Genomic DNA, 21,473 nt, shown 5'->3' with positions numbered 1-21,473 from the left:
GGGACGAGCATAAGCAAAACAAGTCTGGCATCTGATTGAGACGATTATGTCTCATTCTTTAAGTGCATGAGAAGATGATGAATGGCCACTTTTCTGAGTATGCACTTAGATATTTCTTCTCATATGACAAAAACTTTGAGTGCTTATATGATTTAGTTGATAACAGAAACATGACTAAGGAAAATGACACCAAAAGTTTCTCCACTCAAACTTTTACCTGTTCATCAAACACGCCTTGAATTTAGCTAAGATGAGGTGAAATTTACCTTCTTCCACCTTTTTCCAATGGAACTTTCTCTAGAAAGATTCCCTCTCCAAATCAGTGTGCAATCAAATGCTACTTAAGAGAGAAGATTTAGTTATGAAAGTCCTCTAAAAATTTCTTCTCATAAAATTAATTATGTGCATTTAATATTTAGTTTCGGATAAGTTATGCACACTTGCTTCAGTTCATAAACTTGCATTGTTGAATCCACCTGATATTACACTCACTTCTTTGATTGAGTTTCTTCGTTTCCTATAAAAATCCTGTTCTTTCTTTCCATTAATGAGTGAGATGGAACTTATGGGCCATTCTTCATAGCAGCAGCTGAACTCACCCATCGACCTACTTGACTGCAGATTCACAAATACATTGCCGATTTGCTTAAGAAGCGAGACCCACGAAATTTGAACTTTGTGCAAGTATATGTAACAAACTGGACCTCAACAAGCACATGAGCTTCTAATATGGCTCTAAAAGGTTTGATTTAGTCAGTTGAGTTCGTGGTTAGTATAAGCCCAGTTAATGGTTCAATTGCTTTTAGCGTCATACTCCCAATAAGCCTAAAGAAGCTTAAGCCCTGCTAGTCTCGGGGTTTTATGCTGCCGAGATATCAACAAAGTCTCTCAGCCTCGACGTAGTTTTCTCGAAACACAAACGAGAAAGTTTTTGATCCATGTCCAATATATCTCCACATGGACTAAAAGTTCCTCATTAAATTTCACCTTCCCCACCCTCTTTAATCAAACAAGGTTTAGTTTTGATGTTTGAACAAATTATCATAGTTCTATTTGTTGTTTTAAATAAAGGGTAAAAGCAGGGGTAGAACCAGGATTTCATCGTTAGGAGAGCAGGCCGGTCATGCGAAATACTAAATAATAGTTTTGAAATATTTTCACAGGAGCCAACTTTTATTTTTCAAAAGTTTTGCAAGGGCCAAACAGATAATTTAAAAAAAAAATTAACATGTAAATTTTAATTTTTCAAAGCAAGACAGGTTGCTATAGCCCCCAAGTAAAAGGTGATATTGTCTCCAGCTTTGGAATCAAATTATTTTTCAAAAGGGTGCCAGGATTAGTCAATGTAATGGTTCGGGCGAATACTGTTTTCATTGGAATAAGAAGAAAAATGAAAATTTGTAGAAAATACCCAAAAACCAGAATAAGAAAAAAAATCACGGATTTAAATATTTACGAGCAAATTGTGAAGACGATAGGAGAAGGATTGGCAAGAATTCAAAACATTTGGAAAGAAAATTACTGAACATAATTTTTAAAGTAATTAAAGAACAGTAACGGATTGATTCACCCATTAAATATGTCCGCTTTCTTACGTACTCGATTTTCTTCGAGCAGCCAATTCAACTCAATGTCAACAAACATCGGTTTGTTCAATTTTCACTTGGGATGCCATGGTTCCGGTATATGATTTAGTATACAAAATTGAATCCAAGGTATTCGTCGGATTAGCAAAGTTACACCCCATCATGAATTAAGTTTGAGAAATTAAGTTTTTATAACTCTAATTTCAAAATTTTGACTTTGAAATAGCTAAAATAGGGACCAAGTCCCATGAAGTACAAGTATGACACGATAATTTTAAAAATTATATATATACATATATATATATATATATACATATATATATATATACATATATATATATATATATATATATATATATATATATATATATATATATATATATATATATATATATATATTAGAATCAATCGACCACTTCTATAACCAGATGGTTATGTTTTTTTATTTCATGTCACTAAAAACCACGGCTTGTTGCTTAACTTTGAATTTTTGCAACGGTTTTTAACAACAACAAAAATATATGTGGGTGTGCGTGAGTGCTATATAGGCGCGGAGGTTGCTATAGGAATGGATAGGTCTTTCGCTATATATATATATAATTGGTGACAAGTTCGTGAAGAACTTATATGCAAAAATGCATTCAAAACTTCAAAATTAATATGCAAAAATGGATGTCATTTTGATTTTGGCGATGAATTTCCCGGAAACGTAATTGTGAACTTTCATTCAAAGCCTGTTCTTGATATCTGATGATACAAGAATGAAGCTCGACACGAACCGCGTCCCTTGCCTCCGTGCCCTTGTTAACATTTGTCCAAGTAGGCCGTCGACCAGAATCCTGTGAACGTAGTAACGTCAAGGGAGCGCTCTCTCTCTCTCTCTCGCTCTTTCTCCGTCTCTCTTTGTGCATGCTGGAGCCTCCACGGCAATGGACATAGGCAGGTGGCCTCCTGAATCAATTGCTGCGCCTCCAAATGCTCCTCCATATTCCCACCATTACCCTCCTTCCCACCACCACCACCTTGCTTCCTCTTCCTTCTCCTACCCTCCTGTTTCTCACCCTCCCCAATCAAAGGATCCAGCGGCAGCGGCATCGGCATCGGCGGCGACCAAGCTTGCTCTCCACCACCAGGACTACGGTCTCCTGGTGGCCCAGTCCGCAACTCACCATTACGAGTACGTGGGACATGCCGATGCTTCACTGAGGCCTCCTGGTATCGAGTATGGCTCTCCTACCGCTGGACTTGGCAACCCCTCTTATGCGCCGCAGTCAATTGGGCCGGAGGCAGCGTATCAGGTCGTCTTTAGTTACCAGGAAGAACCACACAAACAGCAGGCTTTGTTGGCGAAGGAGTCGATTCGGCAGTACGGTGTTGACCCTCTCGCGTACGCCAACGTAAGGCTCTCTCTCTCTCTCTTTCTGGAGTTGCTTCAGTTGGTTCTTGAGGATGAATTGCGTAGGTTGGTCGTCCTTTTATGTTGCTTGTTTACCTCATACTGCCTGTACCGGGTTGTGATGATGTAGCTTTCTAGCTTTCTTGTTGTTTGTCTTGTTCTATGGATGTATTTCTTTAGATTCTTCTTGATTTTTTAGATGATGTAGGCACCACCCTAAATGATGTTTCTTTGGGATATTTTATAGTTCAGAACAGATGACAAGGTGTTGATGGAAGAAATATGTTGTCAATGTAACACGACCAACTTAAGGGGCTAATTATTTAGCTGTATGAGATCTTTCATGTGCATATCATGTTAGGTGATGTTGGTCATGACATTACATTGCAAAGCCAATTTCTTACTATATTTTTCCTTGTAACCTCAAAGATTGGATAGGATGAGAACACCGTTTACACATCATTTATATGTGTCTTTCTGGGCATTATCTTGGCAAGAATTGAAATTATCGCAAAGTTCGTTCACATTTATTCATGAAAAATTGGCTTCTCTGCCTCCAAATGTCATAATTTATTTTAGGATTTCATGTAAGCCTTGGGATGCTCATAAAAAAAAGGAGTGTGTTAAAATACAAGGAAGAAAGTTTATAATGTAAAAGAAGATTATGAAAACATGAAAATGACGGAAATAAGATGATGAAATTTGGGAAGAAAAAATAAGTTTCATATAGAATAATGTGGAGAACTTATCAACATGTGGGAAAAAAAGATGAACAGGAAGAGACTACAAAATCTGCATGCTTCTCGCATGTCATATGGTCATATTTTCTTGAAATTGTTGATTATCCAAATGAGGTTGGTTTAACTGCATCTAGTCCTTTATCAAGAAACCTTTTTAGATTTATTTTTTTTAACATAAATCATGGAAATGTTTGAGACTGTATCACTTAAGAACTTGACATACGGATATTTTTTTAGTCCATTTTGATGCATCTGTTGAGTTGCACTTGTGACTTTGATCAGGGGATCAAATATAAGAGAGATTTGCATGATAGTAGGCTAAATCAACCATTTCTTATACAAGTAAATGTAGAACTGCACAGATGAAGGTGAATAGTTTACATAGTTTGAGGGCTTCAATAGCTAAGCATCTTTGATGTTGTTTAGGTAACACATTATTTGCCTAAATTTTTTAAATTGTGTAATGGACTTGCCACAACTATGGGGTTCTATATGTGCTAAAATTGTGTGTCCTTCTCGAAAACATTGGTGACATCTAAGTTACATACTGTCTCTTTTTTATTTTAAACATTTTCTAAGACTAGTTTCTATTTTCTGCAGTTAGAGAAAAAACAAAATGGTTATCTGAAACTGCCAAATGATTAGTTGCATTTAATTATGATGATTAATCAGTGACTGAGAAAATTTTGTTAACAGATTCACTGAGCTTTGTTTTGGATCCAGCATATGGACCCTTCACGTCATTGCCAACAGCACAACTAATAATGTTGTTTGTCTAAAAATTGTCTTATTGTCGTCATCAATTTGACATAATATGCTTCATATGCTTTTGAGTGTTATTACTTATTACTATTTATTGTTATTATCAATGTTTTAAAGTGGGTAATGTAACATATATTAGCTAGGCCAATAGTCAGATATGTAACATAACATAACATAATGTAACATAAAATTTGTAAATTGAATTTCTTAATTTAAAAAATATCAAAAGAGGAAGATCAGATGAATTCATAAAAAAAGGTCAACAAAACTACCATTCCTAATAAAATCATAACAAACATATCATTCATAAACATTAGAAATAACAAATTATCCATATAATGAACCTGCTTTTTATGCTTTCATGTTGATGTTTTCTCCAGTTGCCTAAACAATTGAAAAATAACAAACACATTATAGAACAAGTATATATTAGTGTCTTAACTTATAAAAGAAATGTGTATTAGTTATTGTCTTTCTCTCAATTGCATATTGTATTGAACATGAACAAGACCATGAACCTCTTATATTCCAATGAACTCCCCTTCTTGGGTGAATTTGTTGAGAGATAGTCTCTTTGACTTCTATTTGCATTGCATGTTTCCTCAGCCACTCAGTAATTTAATTGCGAGAATTTTAAGGTTTGGGGAACCACTCTCAAACTTATCCTACCATTCCTTTAAAAAAATAAAATATTAGGAAAACTAAGGAAAAACATAATATGTATGGGAGATGAATGTTTAAAAACTGAATATAATTATACATGGAGACAATGTTGTACGGTTCTGAATAACCACATTCCTTCTCATGTCACCTTGAACATTATTATATTATTTCTATCTCAAGATGAATGACATCTTTCGTGTCAAACTCTAGGGCTAATGTTTCAATGTAGTTAATAGCTCCTTATTCACTTCTCTTTTTATTTCAAATGTTGCTGCATATATCCATGCAAAATTTTGATGATAGGCTATTGAATGAGGGCATGATAAAGTTACATATTCCATCTGTAATCGACAATCTCCTGGGTACATTTACATAAAGTTTTCTTTTGCTTAAAGTGCTTTCCTAAGCTGCTTTTGCTCTGTCAAGGGCTTCATAGAGGTGCCCCACAGCAAACCCATCCTCATTATTGATGAAATCACATTATAGAGGCATGTGCCTCCTATATCTCTAGAAACCCTTACATAACTGCATACGGTTCTGACTTCACCTTGGATTTTCACTATTAACTATCTCAAAACTTTGACCAAGGTAATATTGATTTCCAATAACTTCATACATGATTCCTGAAACTAACTGTTACATCCTCTACTCGCAACTTCTCTTGACTTCTTTTTATGTGCATTGGGATATACAACCCATTTATCACCTAAGAATATCTGCTTCAAAGCATTTCTGTGTTTCACTATGCTTTACACAGTTAAAACACTTGTAGCAAATTTCGTTGGTGGAAGGCAGTAATCCACCTCCATGTATGTGTTTCATCATCAAAATCAAAACTTATGTGTGATTATAAGTTTACTTTGTGAGTTTTTTTTTTTTTTTTTTTTAACATCGCATCCATCTCACCAAGATCTGCAAGTGTTAGATTAATGCAATAAGTAGCACGTATAATCCAACATAATGTCTCCTACTCTACTATTATCATTCTCTTTGCAGCTCTATAAATAGCTGCATTGAGGCCCACACTATTCCAAAATGTCATTAGAAAATGATGTAATTCTTTAGTGGTATTGGAGCATCTAAGAAATCAATAGGCTTAAAACAAAATACACACGAAAGTTTATCAATGTTATTATCATTCTACCTGTCCATCCATTTTATATAAGTAAGCACCTTGTTCCTTTCCAACTTATTCTTAATTTAATTCATCAGAATATGCCCTCATTTTTCTCATAGTATCGTCAAGAATTTGCCCCTTAATTGATGACAAAAGGGCATTTTGTACCCAGTGTTAAAATATAAATCCTTCACCAGCACGTTGAAGAGGAGTCTCTTAGGATTCCACCTCTTTGTAGAATGTGTTAAAATATTTAATGTCCTTGTAACATGTGAAGAGTCTCCTAGGATTCTATGTTATAGTTAATATCCTTGTTATATGGGAAGTCTCCTAGGATTATATGTTGTAGTTAATATCCTTGTAATATGTGAAGTCTCTTAGGTTTCTATGATGTAATTAATGTCCTTGGAGCTTGTGAAATCTCCTAGGATTCTACGATTGGAGACTCTTAGAATTCTGAAAATGAGATTATAAATAGAGGCCGTGCAAACCATTTTGGCTACGGCTTCTTCTCCTCAGTTTCTTCTTGTTTTCATTCTCTCTCTCTCTCTCTCTCTCTCTCTCTCTCTCTCTCTCTCTATCTTCCTGCGTGAGTGCTGTTTTCGGGTTACAGATATTGGTGCTACATTTCTATCATGGTATCAGAGCGCCAGGTTACGTTATCTCTACCAAACGAAATGCCCAAACAGGTCTGATCTGGTTAGAACTCTTTTCTCATCTTGTCTCTATCCTGAATTTACTTTTCTCTTGCGCAATTCTTGTTCCTTTTTCTTCTTGCTTACCAAGGACACATCTTGTTATATCGTGTCTTCTTTCCCTCTCATCTTCTACCTATATACCATTCCTTTATGCTGTCATGGAAAACCTTTCGCATTCTGGCATGTCCTCAAGTTTTCTTCCTCACCTTATTACCGAAAAACTCAACCATGAGAATTATCTGATCTGGAAAAGGCAAATCATGCCTTTCATAAGAAGTCAAGGCCTCTTTGGACATCTCGATGGTTCAACAAAGGCTCCACCAATATCCGTCTTACAGGAAATAAAAAATGAGGCTGGAGAAGTTATTGCTGTTCATGAAGACAACAATCCTGAACATGCTATGTGGATGAGACGTGATCAAAGTCTGGTTGCGTATATTTTGTCCACTTTATCTCAACAAGTGTTACTTTCAGTTTCTGATGATTGTACTGTAGAAGAATTATGGGAAACCCTTGCTGATACCTTTTCCCAAATATCAGAAGCTCGAATTATGTACTTAAAGAAAGAATTTCAGAATTTGAGCAAAGGTTCAACGTCTATCATGGATTATTTGGGGCGTATTAAGGCCGTCGCAGACCAACTTGCTGCCTCAGGGAATAACATTTCTGATAAGGAAAAGGTGCAGCAAACCTTGAATGGACTTGGGCATGATTATCATGCTTTTATTACAGCTCTTGAGGTCCTTCCTGTTCTGCCTTCCTTCAACGAACTACAAGGTAAACTTCTCCAACATGAAATGAATATGAAAAGAGTCATTGAAAGGACTGATCAAGGGAACTCCCAAAATGTGTTGGCTATGAATGTAAAGTTTGGTAAGAGCCATGGGAACTCCAACCATGGTGGTCGTGGCATTCTACCAACACCACATAACCAAGGTATGTCTCCTTTGGATACTTCAAGAAAAATACCAATTTGTTTTCAGTGCAACAAGAAAGGACACATGAAGGCACAATGTTGGTTTAATCCTCAAAATAAAAACAAAGGGGTAAGACATGATTATAAACAAGGAGGACAAAGTTCTAAATCCACCGCTGAAGATATGCAACAGCTATTGATGGCCGCATTCTCAAAGATGACTATAAAGCAAAATGAGCAGGGAGAATGGTTCTTGGATTCAGGTGCAGCTACCCATGTGACAGGAAATGCAGGTAAATTGACTAACTTATCCCCTCATTACGGTAGAAGTTGCATTATAACAGGTGATGGAAAATCTCATCCTATTACACATATTGGAAATGCACATATTCCATTGTCATCCTCGTCTCTATCACTGTCTAATGTTGTTCTTGCTCCCAATATCAAAAAGAACATCATATCCATTTCTAAACTCATTGATGATACAAGCTCTTCTGTTGAATTCACACCTTCTTCTGTCTATGTCAAGGACCTCCAAACGAAGAAAATGTTCGCTAGAGGGTAGCGTCAAGGGAATATGTACGTCCTCAAGGAATGTCTACCCAAGGATTCATCCACTTTTGATATAGGATTGAAGACATTTTCTCTTTCTCATAATGCGTCATCAGTGCCAAGTTCTTGCCATTTTCAATCAAAAGTAAGGGTCCCTAACCAATTTTTGGAGTCTGATTTGTGGCATAGTCGGCTAGGACACTGTGGTCGACATTTCATTGAAAAACTTGTCACAGATAGTCTCATTCCAAGATCAAGTTTACCTCTTACTTCAAGTGTCAAAAAATGTTCAAGTTGTGGACTTTGTAAGAGTCATGTTTTACCTTTCCATAATATAAATCAAATGGCTTCCAAACCTTTTGAAGCTATTTTTTCTGATGTATGGGGGCCAGCCCCTATTGATTCCGTGTCTGGGTCAAGATATTATGTCTTATTCATTGACTCTTACTCACGTTTCACCTGGATTTACTTCATGAAACACAAATCGGAAGTACCTCACATATTTCGAAACTTCTATGCCATGATTCAAACTAAATTTTCATCCAATGTGGTGCATTTTCAATGTGATGGAGGGGGAGAATATTCCTCGCTTGATTTTATTGAATTTCTACGTGAAAAAGGGATAACTAGACAAATTTCCTGCCCTTACACACCACAACAAAATGGTGTAGTTGAGCGGAAACATCGACATATAGTTGAAAGCGCCATGAGCATGATGCATGATACTAATGTGCCCATTTCCTTGTGGACTGAAGCCTTCCATACTGCTGTATACATAATAAATTGTTTGCCTATGACACTCTTGATGTCTAAATCGCCATATTTTACACTCTTAGGCAAACAACCTGATTACAAGAACTTGAAGGTTTTTGGTTGTGTATGCTATGTTCACGTTGATGCTGCCTTGAGGAACAAGTTTCAAGACAAAGCTATTCAATGTAGATTCGTTGGATATGCTGATGAATATAAAGGTTTTCGATGCTATGATCCAACAACTAAACATATCAAAACTTCAAGAAATGTCATTTTTGATGAACATAGTTTTGATAATACAAATGAAATGCCTATGACCATTGAATCTTATGATCCCTGGACCAGTACACAGTTATTCAATGCAGATCCTGTTATAGAAAATGATGTGCCTCAAAGTGAAGATTCAGAGAGAGCAATACAACCGTCGGATATGGCTCAAAGTGAAAATCAAGAAGATCCAACACAGTCATCAAGTCATCACGAAAACAATAATGAACAGAGCAACGATGCACATCGGTATTCGGGTCTTATCTACAGTCGACGACTAAGGGACAGAGATGCTCACAGTGAAGAAGACAACATGCCCCACCTTAGAAGGTCCCAACGCATTCGTCATCCCATTCACAGGTGGGTTAGCTATGATTCTTTATCACTTGATTTTCAGTTATTCATGGCAAAAGTTGGCAAGGAGGAAGAACCTACTTCATTTGATAAGCATCAAAATCACATCATTGGAGAAAGGCTATGAAAGAAGAAATGGATGCCTTGCATGAATGTGGAACATGGGAGATCGTTCCGAGGCCACACGAAAAGAACGTAGTGGGCTCCAAATGGGTATACAAAATTAAATACAAACCTGACGGCAGCATAGAAAGACACAAAGCAAGGTTAGTAGCAAAAGGGTTTACACAACAATATGGAGAAGATTATGATGAGACATTCAGCCCTGTGATCAAAATGGGAACAATTCGCGTGATTATATCATTGGCAGTTGAATATGGATGGAGACTACATCAAATGGACGTGAAGAATGCTTTTCTTCATGGTGATTTAAGGGAGGAAGTATATATGGAACAACCTCCAGGATACACGAAAGGAGACTCTCATGCATGGGTTTGCAAACTAAGAAAATCTATTTATGGACTTAAACAGGCCTCACGTTCGTGGTTTGACAGTTTCTCTTGCAAGATTCAAGAATGTGGTTTTCGGAGATGTCCTCTAGATCACTCTCTTTTCATTTATCGAAAGGAAAACATATTTACTTTACTTCTTATATATGTTGATGATATTGTTATCACAGGCAATTCAGAAAAACACATAGAAGAAGCTAAAGTTTTGATGATGCAAAACTTCAAAATGAAAGAGCTTGATTTACGATTCTTTCTTGGAGTGGAGATTGATAGGCACAATAATCGCCTCACATTGACACAACAGAAATACACGTTGGATTTGTTGAAAAAGTCAGGTATGTCTGATTGTAAGCCTGTTGGAACTCCTAGTGTTCTAAATCAAAGACTAAGTGCTCAAGATGGGGAGTTATATGAAGATCCTACGCAATATCGAAGTATTGTTGGGGCACTTCAATATCTTACATTTACTAGACCAGATATTATATATGCTGTGAATCAAGTATCCCAATTTATGCATGCACCTAGAGATACTCACATGGATGCTGTCAAAAGAATATTAAGATATCTTAAAGGGACAGCAGGAGATAGCTTAGTTTATGGTAAGAGTGAAAATATAACTATTGGACATCAACTTATGACATTCACAGATGCAGATTGGGCTGGAGATCCCGATCAAAGAAAGTCCATTTCTGGTTTTTGTATTTTCATTGGACGTAATCTTGTGTCTTGGAGTTGTCGAAAGCAAAAGGCAGTAGCAAGATCCAGCACTGAAGCTGAATACAGATGCATGGCTGCAGGTACTGCTGAAGTTACATGGGTTAGACATTTGCTAGAAGACATTGGAGAAAAGATTAAAACATCAATGTTAATGTGCGATAATCAAAGCGCTATTAACATTGTCTTTAATCCCGTACAACATGGTCGAACAAAGCACATTGAGATTGATCAACACTTTGTTAGACAAAAGGTGGAAGACAAGGAAATTCAGCCTATTTATGTTCGTACAGATGAACAAGTTGTAGACTTATTTACAAAAGGATTAACAAAGGAACGATTCTGGTTTCTAAAAGGCAAGTTGTACATGGTGCAAAACCATGCACAACTTGAGGGAGGGTGTTAAAATATAAATCCTTCACCAGCACGTTGAAGAGGAGTCTCTTAGGATTCCACCTCCTTGTAGAATGTGTTAAAATATTTAATGTCCTTGTAACATGTGAAGAGTCTCCTAGGATTCTATGTTATAGTTAATATCTTTGTTATATGGGAAGTCTCCTAGGATTCTATGTTGTAGTTAATATCCTTGTAATATGTGAAGTCTTTTAGGTTTCTATGATGTAATTAATGTCCTTGGAGCTTGTGAAATCTCCTAGGATTCTACGATTGGAGACTCTTAGAATTCTGAAAATGAGATTATAAATAGAGGCCGTGCAAACCATTTTGGCTACGGCTTCTTCTCCTCAGTTTCTTCTTGTTTTCATTCTCTCTCTCTCTCTCTCTCTCTCTCTCTTCCTGCGTGAGTGCTGTTTTCGGGTTACAGATATTGGTGCTACATTTCTATCACCCAGGGCGTATAAAAGTAATTGTGTCTACAGTACGTTGAACATGAATCAACATTGCCACATTAAAAGAAATGCAAAGATTATTAAACCATCTCTTAACTGCATTATTTGCATATTCTATTAAGTGTTTGGGTCTCATAGCAGTCCTAATATCTAATCAAGAACTTGGTGCAATATGAGGTGACAAAAATTCCTAATAGTTGCACTTGCAAGTACTCGACCTGCCACTGAGTTTTCTACCAAAAAACTTGCATCTGCACCTCTTTTTTCTACTGGAGTTACCTTGAACCTCCATCATTCTTTTCCCTTTTGCTTTAAAACTAGACGCTTCTGGTCTTACACTCAATCAAAAGTGGGAAGTTTATAATCTTCATCATCCTTAATTTTCTCAGGGTTGTCCATACCCAATTTTAACTCTGTTATATATCTCTCTCCCTTTTTCTTTTTAAAGTTCTTAGACATTTTCTGGCACTAAATCTTATTACCTTTGGCTAATCCTTGGAGGTGCATGTGTCAACATTTTCATGTAGCTGAGCTAGATGATGCTTCAATCTGGCAATCCCATAGCGATCAGTTTTTACTAAATTTTTACCTCATTCTCAACTTATTGTCAACTTCAGCACCAATGCACCATTACCACACATGATCATTGGAAGCTATTTTTCTTCAAATTATCACAAAGCTGTGGTAAAAGGCCAAAATTGAATGCCTTTCATAGTGAACAATACCTCCTACATGAGAAACAGGTATTAGTAATCTTTTCCAATGGGAGAACGATCTTTATGCATGAGGCCAACGTCAGTTGCAATTTTCCTTCCACAAACTGGCGAGATCTGTCTTTTGTTCCACTCTTGAAAGTCTGTACTGCTCGATGTTGAAGGGTTTTTAAAGCCCAAAATGCAAAAATCTAGGTTTGGGTCCCATTAAATTTTCACGGAGGCGATGTCATCTGATATGGCCGATATGGCATTATATCATACAATATGGCACCTTGTCACATGGAATGTTGCAATATGGGCATGTTGCACCCTTATAACTAACATAAATCCTAATGGTTCTGTCAAGTAAAGTGCAATATGGTAAACTTGCCACATTGAAACTTGCCATTAGGTACTCTCCTAGTGAACTTGTCACGTGTTGGTCTTGTCCTACCTTTTCTTTTTCTACCAGAGCTGCCTTTTGCCTCCATCACTCTATTCTCCCTTGTGCTAGAACTAACCACTTTTGGGCTTCATAATTCTCAATTTTCCAAAGCTCACCATACCCCATTTCTGCATCTTCCATATCTTTTTCATTTTTTTCTTCAAAATATCAGTCATTTGTTGGCTTTGAAATTTTATAGCTTCTATTCAAACAGGTGCATGAGTTGATATTTTCATGCATTCTAACTAGATGATGCTATTGTCTTTCTCCAATGCGAAATCGATGTGGCATGCATAGGTCTACCTCAAATCATTGTTTTTTCTGCTCAGGGGCACAAAAGTTCCCCCTAACAAACCTCCTATAAGTGTCTGACTTTCCCCTAACAAACCTCGTACAAATGTCTAACATTACCCTTTACAAACCTTCTAAAAGTGTCCAAGGTTTTGTCAGGTACTCAGGGCCATATTGTTATGACCCACAATGTGCCATATCATATGTGATATGACACATACCTTGATCAGTACCGGTGCATTACACCCTTAAAATTAGTTGTGTCTCACATGATATAAACTGATACATATTGATATAACTCTGATTTATTATTATTATTATTTTTTTTCCTTTTCTTGTTAGTCTTATTCTTAACTTACTATACTGTTCTCCATCACATGATATAAACTGATACATATAACTCTGATTTGTTATTATTAGTATTATTTTTTCTTTTTCTTCTTTTTCTTCTTTTTCTTATTCTTAACTTACTATATTGTTCTCCATGTGATATATTCCTCTATCTTGTTCTGTAATTTAAATGTATTTCTTGCAGTTTATGTGCTTATTTAAATATCGTTTGTATTTGTAGATATATTCTTCAGTCTTCTAGGATCATATTTCTGTATATTATGTGGTCTGTTATTTATTTATTTCTTTGTGTGTGTGTGTGTGTATATATATATATATCTATATAGATAATATATATTCTGTGTATTCTGTTTTTCTTTGTATTTATATCTTATGTGTTCGCGCTGTCTCTCTAAAACATGAAACACGAAGCTCTTACCATGTATACTCTATATGCTCCAAAACGTGAACCTTTAATGATTATGTATTTGAGGTCGATGTGCCATCTGACTTGGACCAACTCAAAGAGACTAGTCCTGTCTGGTCCTTTTGGGTCCTTGACCAACCTGAGATTGATTTCCAATTTTGACTACTAAAGATGAAGGAAAAGCTATGATTTAGGATAGTGAGACACCATTTCAGTGTTGAAGATATCTAGGAGCCTGAAATGTATTTGTAATAAGATGGAAAATGCACTTGAATAGTCCATCCTTGATGTCATAATTAGACTAAATATCAGGGTAATCATAAAAGAGTGCTAAGTATAGTCCTGCTGCATGCAGAGATCAATGAAATTGAGCCTCCCATATTTTATCAATGATGTTCCATATAGCTTCATAAAAAAATGGAAATTTTCTAACTTACCTTTATTTGGTCCTTCACATGGTCCATTGCCTTGTATATGTATCCCAATGATGGCTTTTCATCGTTGTCAACCATGCAAAGTAGTTGCACTAAAGGACAGGGCCGCACAACGAGTCGACTCGAACTTGTCTTGTTAAGCTCGAGTTATTTATACTTTCGATACTAAATGAGTTGAGTTTGAGTTGTAAGAATTGAACTTGTTTAAATTTGGTTCGGTTCGACTACATAAAACTGGCTCATCATAGTTGAATTAATTAAGCGAGTTAAATGGGTTAAAAGAAATGAGACATGTTAATTTAAACTGAGTTAAGCTAGTCAAGCTCGAGCTCAACATTGTACAGTTGGTTCGAGCTCAAGCCTGTTCTATAGACCTTAACTCGAGTTCAGCTGAGCTCGAGCTCGAATTTTTTGGGTTGAGTCGAGCTCGAGCTGGCCTTATAACATATGATGAAATAATGAAACATAGACAAATAAAATCATAGACTATAAAACTAATAAACTGTAAATCATAGACTGAGCAGCTGACTTCACTGAGTTACTGAAGTGAATATAACATAGTATAATGATTAATGAAACATACCTGGCTAAGCAGAAGGCTGAAGTTCACGTGAAGGATGAAGGCTGAACTTCACATGAATCAAAATGGACATTTTGCTTCTATAAATAGCCCAGTTCCATGTTTATTGAAGAATGGAAACTTCCTTTTCGGCTTCCACAATCAGCAATTAATACCACTAACTGTTTCCAAGTTTATTTAATCCTTGCTACATACACTTTAATTGAACCTCAATATGCCTTGTCACCTTATATGGATGCATCTATGGACTAGGCACAGCATGCCTACTCCCATATGGGCATGCCTAGGCAGAGCCGAGGCTCATACCCACCTTCCACAGCTTAAGTGCTGGACTTCGGCGCTGAAGGTGGAATTGTGACTAAGCATTACGTAGGCAATCATATCAACAACATTGGAGATGAAGCTAGAGCCTATTTGTTTATCAGTTCTACTAATAGATGAATAATATGGAAAGATCTATTTGATGTCACGTGAATAATTCCACCAAGTATGTATCGTGTTTTTTTCCCTTTTTGGCCTTTTTTTGTTTCCCCTCTTTTTAGCTATCTTTTGATAAAAGGATAATATTTGTTTTCCCTTTTTTAGCCATCTTCTGGACCAGGCCAACTTTGACCATGTTCAAAACGGTCCTGTTTAGGATTTCTTTTTAGTGTATACACATACACAGGGTATGGACTATGAAATGGAATTTTCCATGCTTATCCACCTTTTATCCTTTTATAATTGTTTACTTTTGTTCCTTGTTGTTGTATATATTTATTTTTGTTATATATGCGTGTATGTGTGTGTGTGTGTGTGTGTGTGTGGTCATGTCCCTGCACCCATGTTTTTTGAAATTGCTTGGCACCTACCCCTTACCCATGTGACTAGCTTTTAAATCATATAATTCTAGTGTAAATATGAGCATCTTAATAACTTAAAAAATCAATAGCCCACATTTTGCCAGTTTTTAAGACTTTCAGAAGTTTAAAACACATTATCCAAATGATCATTCTGAATGTAATATGGTTTGATTGCAATAACACAATCTCTAGCTATGGTTTAACATGGGTGTAGGACTGTAGGTACCCGTAGAGTAGTCATCACACACATGCACACACACACACATGTATGTATCTATCTACACTGTCAATTTTTTGAGAAATAGTTTACCAGCACCTACATTTGCACCTGCCCACTGCAGTAAACCTTTATGTGACAGGAAATTAGGAAGTTACTGAACTTGATAATTTCTGTGGAACTACACTACTGAAGGTTAATTTTAACATGAGGACTGAATTTTTACTTGAGAAAATGGTTCTTACATAATTTAGTAAATTTTGATTCCCGTAATGGCTTCTAGTTAGTGGAAAATAGCACTTAAATGATGTTACATTTTCTTGTCATACTTAAACACGTGCCAGTATTCTAAAAGATTTTTAGTTCATCTATTAAATGTTTCTTACCCATTTCCTGCTTTGTGTATGTTTGTGAACCCCTCAATTATGTTTTTCGTTAGTGTGAGCATAGGGTGGACCATGAATAATGTATGTCTATTGATGGCTTATATAGAAGGTGTAAAAATTTGAGGAAGATGTAGCTTTCTAGTTTTTAGAAAGGCTGTTTTGTTATGTTCATAGCTGATAAAAGACATTATGTATTGGTTGGTCTTTGATATTAAGTTTTGCAGTTCTATTGTTTGAATGCTCTAAATTGCTTTATGTTATTCTTCTATACATTAGTGCATGTAGATTGGGTGAGAGATTACAAACCTGCACATGTATGTTAGCTCAAGCCTATTTATTACCTTATGACATGATTCGAAGATAAGTTCACTTTGTCTTGGTGTCCAGCCCTTAATTAAGTTGAATGAGAGACTACCTGGTTTAACTGTTTAAGTGTACTGAAGAAACCATTTGCTTTCCATTGTCACAATTCTTATTAGTCAGTTGCGTCGATATTGACTGATTTGTGTTTCAAACTGGCTACTAGTTGGTCAAACTAGTCAATTGGTTAGCCTAGTTATTGGTCAATTGGCTAATCTCTGACCTATCAATATGTACATGCACTTTTATATAGACTTATATGTTTCTGTACTTATTTTCATATAAAAAATATGTATTTATTTATTGTATTTATAGAAAATCAACTTAGTCCGATCCAGACTGACTAGTCCCAACTCCCAACTAGCCCTGATTAATCTTTTTAGGGGCTTGAACAACCTGTGTCTCAGTCGGACTACTGATTTGACAGCCTAAAATTCATGGGCAAATTTGCTTAGGAACAAACAAGAGATCCTTTTCCTTTCTTCCTTCTCTTTTACTTCATATTTTGCTCTTGCATGTGCAGAACTGCTTGGCAAAGGCTTGGGTTGAACAAGCTAGGTTTTATTTTTTCAAAAGTTAAAACCCTTTTCCTGTGACTAATCAATCCTTTTCTTGTCTTTCTTTCTTTTCTCTGTCTCCATCATTTGTCTTTTTTTCTTCTTTTAGATTTAACCTTAATAATTTTCTCTTTTCGTTTTTTCTTTTTTTTTTTCTTTTTTTTTTGAGAATGAAAAAACCCTGTGCAAGACTGACCCAGATCCCCACTCTACCGAATCCTTACCTGCCTTGTCGACAGCTTTAATTCTTACCCAAAACTAGGGTATAAGTTAGTGAGACTCAAATATATATGGCCATTTATTTTTCTGAAAATCATATATACGAGACCATTCCCAGGCCACTTCCACTCTTGGGATGTTGCATAAAATTGTAAACTCTATATTTCCCTTGGACACCTTGGTTTATTTCATTGTCACAAAAAACGTGTATGAGTATTATACGGCGAGAAATTTCTCGGGTACAATATGGCAAAGTTGTATATCTCGGGAATATCTCGGCAAATTTAAAAAAATATTAATAAATTTTGAAAATCATAAAAAATATGAAAAAACGCGTATAATACACGTATAATATGTGTTTTTTTCACGTTTTTTATTTTCTAGCATTTTTTGAAAAAGACACGTTTTTTTCACCTTTTTTACGGCTGACTGTGTTTTGGCATATTATACCCGTCTTTTTGGAATAAGACGCGTTTTCTATGACAATGGTTCATTTTTACTGTTTTACATTGAAAAACTTGTTTAAATTTGCAGATACCAAGTTTTGAAATTAAACTGCCTTGAGGCCTACACAGCTTGGCTTTATAAGTTTTGAGATCACACCTGAACTAACAATATTGTTTATTATGTTCAGACTGGATGGTTATATTGGTCAATTAAGTTTTTTCCTTTTACAATCTATTATGTTGCATTGCAAACTAACGAATTTCAAATGAAAGGAAAACCAGTGAAAATCATTTACTTGGATATGGTTCTAATCCAAATGAACTTAGAGATTAGGATCCATGTTAATTTCAGAAATATTTTTGCTTATGTTAACATGAAAGTGGTTTCTTGAAGCTAAATGATGAGAATCAGTCTTTGGGCTCTTATAGAACTTGAGTTTTGTTGTAGCATTTACTTGTTTTGTGCATTTTCAGAATACCACAAAATTTTATTGATATTATTCTTATGTTGTTCTGTTGATGCGAATGCTATGCAACTGATATTGGTTACTTTGAGTAAAAAACTTGGTTACTATGAATAATAAGTCTTTTATTTGAGTACCGTAATCCTTCCATGCAGGAAAATCATGGATTATAGAATTGTGTGCTTTCAGTTGCTGACATGCCCATAAATAAGTAGTGGTTTGTCAGAATGGCACCTTGTTGGAGAACGTCATAATTAATCTGTTGTATTGGCCAACATAGCCATAGATAGATGACAGATAGATCTGACTACTCTAGTCCCTTTATGCGTTTGTTTGTAAAGAACTGTTGGCTGCTGCCTCCCGGTGCATTTCTGTATGCGTTTCCCACAACATGTCTGCATTTGTGGCTGTGCTTTTCACGATAAGGGGCTGGGAGATCCAATGGCTGCATTGCTGCCAGACCTGTTGGAAGAATCCGACATAACTTGAACTGCAGAAGTATCTCTTTTAGTATATCGTGGTGGCCTGGAACAACTCAGTCCTGCACTATCATTTTCAGCCTTGCAAAAAACTGATAGGGCATTTAATAAAGTTGAAAGCTGTTGTCGTACTTGCTAGATGGACTTCTATGTTGTATGCTCCTGAAGATGTCTGACTTTCATGGAAAGGGTTACTTCCACATACAATACTTTATGGTTCACATCTTTGAACATGAAAGTGTATGAGAATCATAACAACCTCGTCAGCATAAAGCAAAGTGTCAGGTCAACCTTAAGTTAGCAACTTGGGTTTGAACTTTGAATCAAGGTGCCACAGTATCTCTTTTGTGTTTCTCCTACTGTTGTTATTGTTGGGTCAAAATTAAGGTCAACCGGCGATCTGCAGTTTCCATTGAAGCTGAGACGTCGTTTCTGGATCCTGTCAGTCTGGTATTCTGATCCTCTCTTATATTCACCACACCTAGGACATCTAAATTAAAAAGTGTTGCTGTGACAAAAAAATACATGTTCAATTTTTATTGAACAAGACACGATGCTGCCGTAGTGCTTTTGAGCTGTTTTATGTGCCAACGAAATTGATAATGTTCTTGAATTTTCTAGTGCAGTAGCTTCGTTTGAACAAATAAAGGTGTGAAGCACATCCTCATGCACATGGTATGAGGGTTAACATTAATAAGTGCAATGACTTAAAAATGCTGAAGGATATGCCAAGATTACGTAGGATATTCATATTTTGCTTAATTTCTTATGAAGAGTAAATAAGAAGGCAGAACAAGTCATTTGAAGTATGTGTCTCAACCCCATGGTATCGTGAGAAGAGAAAGCAGAAACTGCCGATGGTTCTCCTTCCTGTGCACCATATCTGTGTAGCTCTTTGTATTTTCAACTACTTATCTAACCGATCAGCAGTGGTAGAGCTAAAAATTCAACCGGGGGAGGGTAGAAGGTATATAGGTTTTTGATTGAGAGGGGGAACTCATATGTAAATACACATAAGTTAGGGGGCATGTGCTCCCCTTGTTTATGCACCTTTGCAACTTATCGATGACTGTATATGTCTTCGGCTGTTTTTTTTTCTTCCTATGAAGTCAATTTTCTCTGGTTTGCTGCGGCTTTAAAATTGGAATCTCTGTTTATCCACAGGTGGTGCGAAGCCAGAGTGTCATTGATCCTACTGCTGCCAATGCTGCTGCAGCAGCAGCAGCAGCTTGGAACCAGACATATGCTACATTTTCTAATGTGTTGCCAAAGAAGCTGATAAAGAAGAAAAAGAACAAGGTTGTTCAGTCTGCGTATTGTGCTGTATGCAAAATCGATTGCAACAGCAAAGATGTACTCGACAAGCATAAGAATGGCAAAAAGCACTTGAGGAACATGACAAAGCTTGAAGAGGGAAAGAATTCAAAGAAGGGTCTGGCTAAGGCTGCTGCTGTGGATACCAAGAAGACTCCTCCAGCCACCAATGAGAAACAAACTGCTAGTGCAGCTCCGAAGGAAGATTTGGAGAAGAAACGTCAGAAGCTCTTGGAAGGTGGTGCATCAGCTGCTGAAGTGAGGGTGTGCATATTGTGTGGTACTGTTTGCAACAGTAAGACGGTATATGATTTCCACATAGCTGGCAAAAAACATGCTGCTCAGTTGAAAAAATTGGCAGAAGCACGTGCTGTTTCTGGTGTTTAGAACATCTGCATCACAGTAATGCGATGCCTTTTGGGGGCAACTGATTCCCATGAAGCCCATGGCCTGGTGGAGCTTGTAGTGTTCTCCATGTTATTCGCATTCGGATTCCTGTAATTTATGCTTATCTACTTCCATGGAATTTTAGGTCTTGCTCTGGGAACTAATGCAGTGCATGCAGATTCAATGTCAGCAAATGGAGTATGTGGTATCCTCCATTTTATTGCAGTGCATGCAGATTCAGCGTCAGCAAATGGAGTATGTGGTATTCTCCATTTATTGGCTTGTTGATCCTTGTAATTCATGCTATCTGCTTCCATGGAATTTTTTCTGTTGGAAACTAATGCAGTGCTTATAGATTCAGTATATCAGTCTCTCTCTCTCTCTCGCTGAGGCAGCTGAGATGTTGCTGCCTACATATTTATCCCTTATGAATCATTTTCAAGTATGAGCCGAATTAGACTTAACTCAGACCCCCCTTAAAACGGGAGAAAAGATAAAATAGGGTGAATGTCTCAAGGCCCTTTCGTTTCTTTTTATTAAACTCTCTCTCTCTCTCTCTCTCGGCACTCATGGGCTATTCTATCCATTTTGTCAAACACAATCAGTATCGAAATATTGCGGACACAATATTACTTTCCAACTTCCTTTTTCCATAAATAACTTCATACACAAACACTCATATTTGTCTAGTTGAAAAATTATGAAAATCACAAAGTTTTGGAAAA

At 36.5% G+C, this 21,473-nt stretch overlaps 1 protein-coding gene across 1 annotated transcript; it reads left to right on the top strand.

Moving 5' to 3' along the window:
- Positions 1-2,412: 2,412 nt before the first annotated feature.
- Positions 2,413-21,111, top strand: LOC116257267 (uncharacterized). Its single transcript, XM_031633883.2, has 2 exons — positions 2,413-2,983; positions 20,212-21,111. Exons 1-2 carry the CDS (start codon positions 2,516-2,518, stop codon positions 20,746-20,748), a joined length of 1,005 nt encoding a protein of 334 aa, XP_031489743.1. The 5' UTR covers positions 2,413-2,515; the 3' UTR covers positions 20,749-21,111.
- Positions 21,112-21,473: the final 362 nt, after the last annotated feature.

The sequence above is a fragment of the Nymphaea colorata genome, chromosome 7, assembly GCF_008831285.2.
Source record: "Nymphaea colorata isolate Beijing-Zhang1983 chromosome 7, ASM883128v2, whole genome shotgun sequence".
NCBI classification, from domain to species: Eukaryota; Viridiplantae; Streptophyta; class Magnoliopsida; order Nymphaeales; family Nymphaeaceae; genus Nymphaea; species Nymphaea colorata.
The sequence above is the reverse complement of the archived record's forward strand: the minus strand, read 5'-3'. Positions and strand labels throughout refer to the sequence as shown.

Coding starts and splice junctions, on each gene's coding strand:
- LOC116257267 (XM_031633883.2), top strand. CDS start 2,516: ATGGACATAGGCAGGTGGCCTCCTGAATCAATTGCTGCGCCTCCAAAT. Junction 2,984..20,211: donor ACCCTCTCGCGTACGCCAAC/GTAAGGCTCTCT, acceptor GTTTATCCACAG/GTGGTGCGAAGCCAGAGTGT.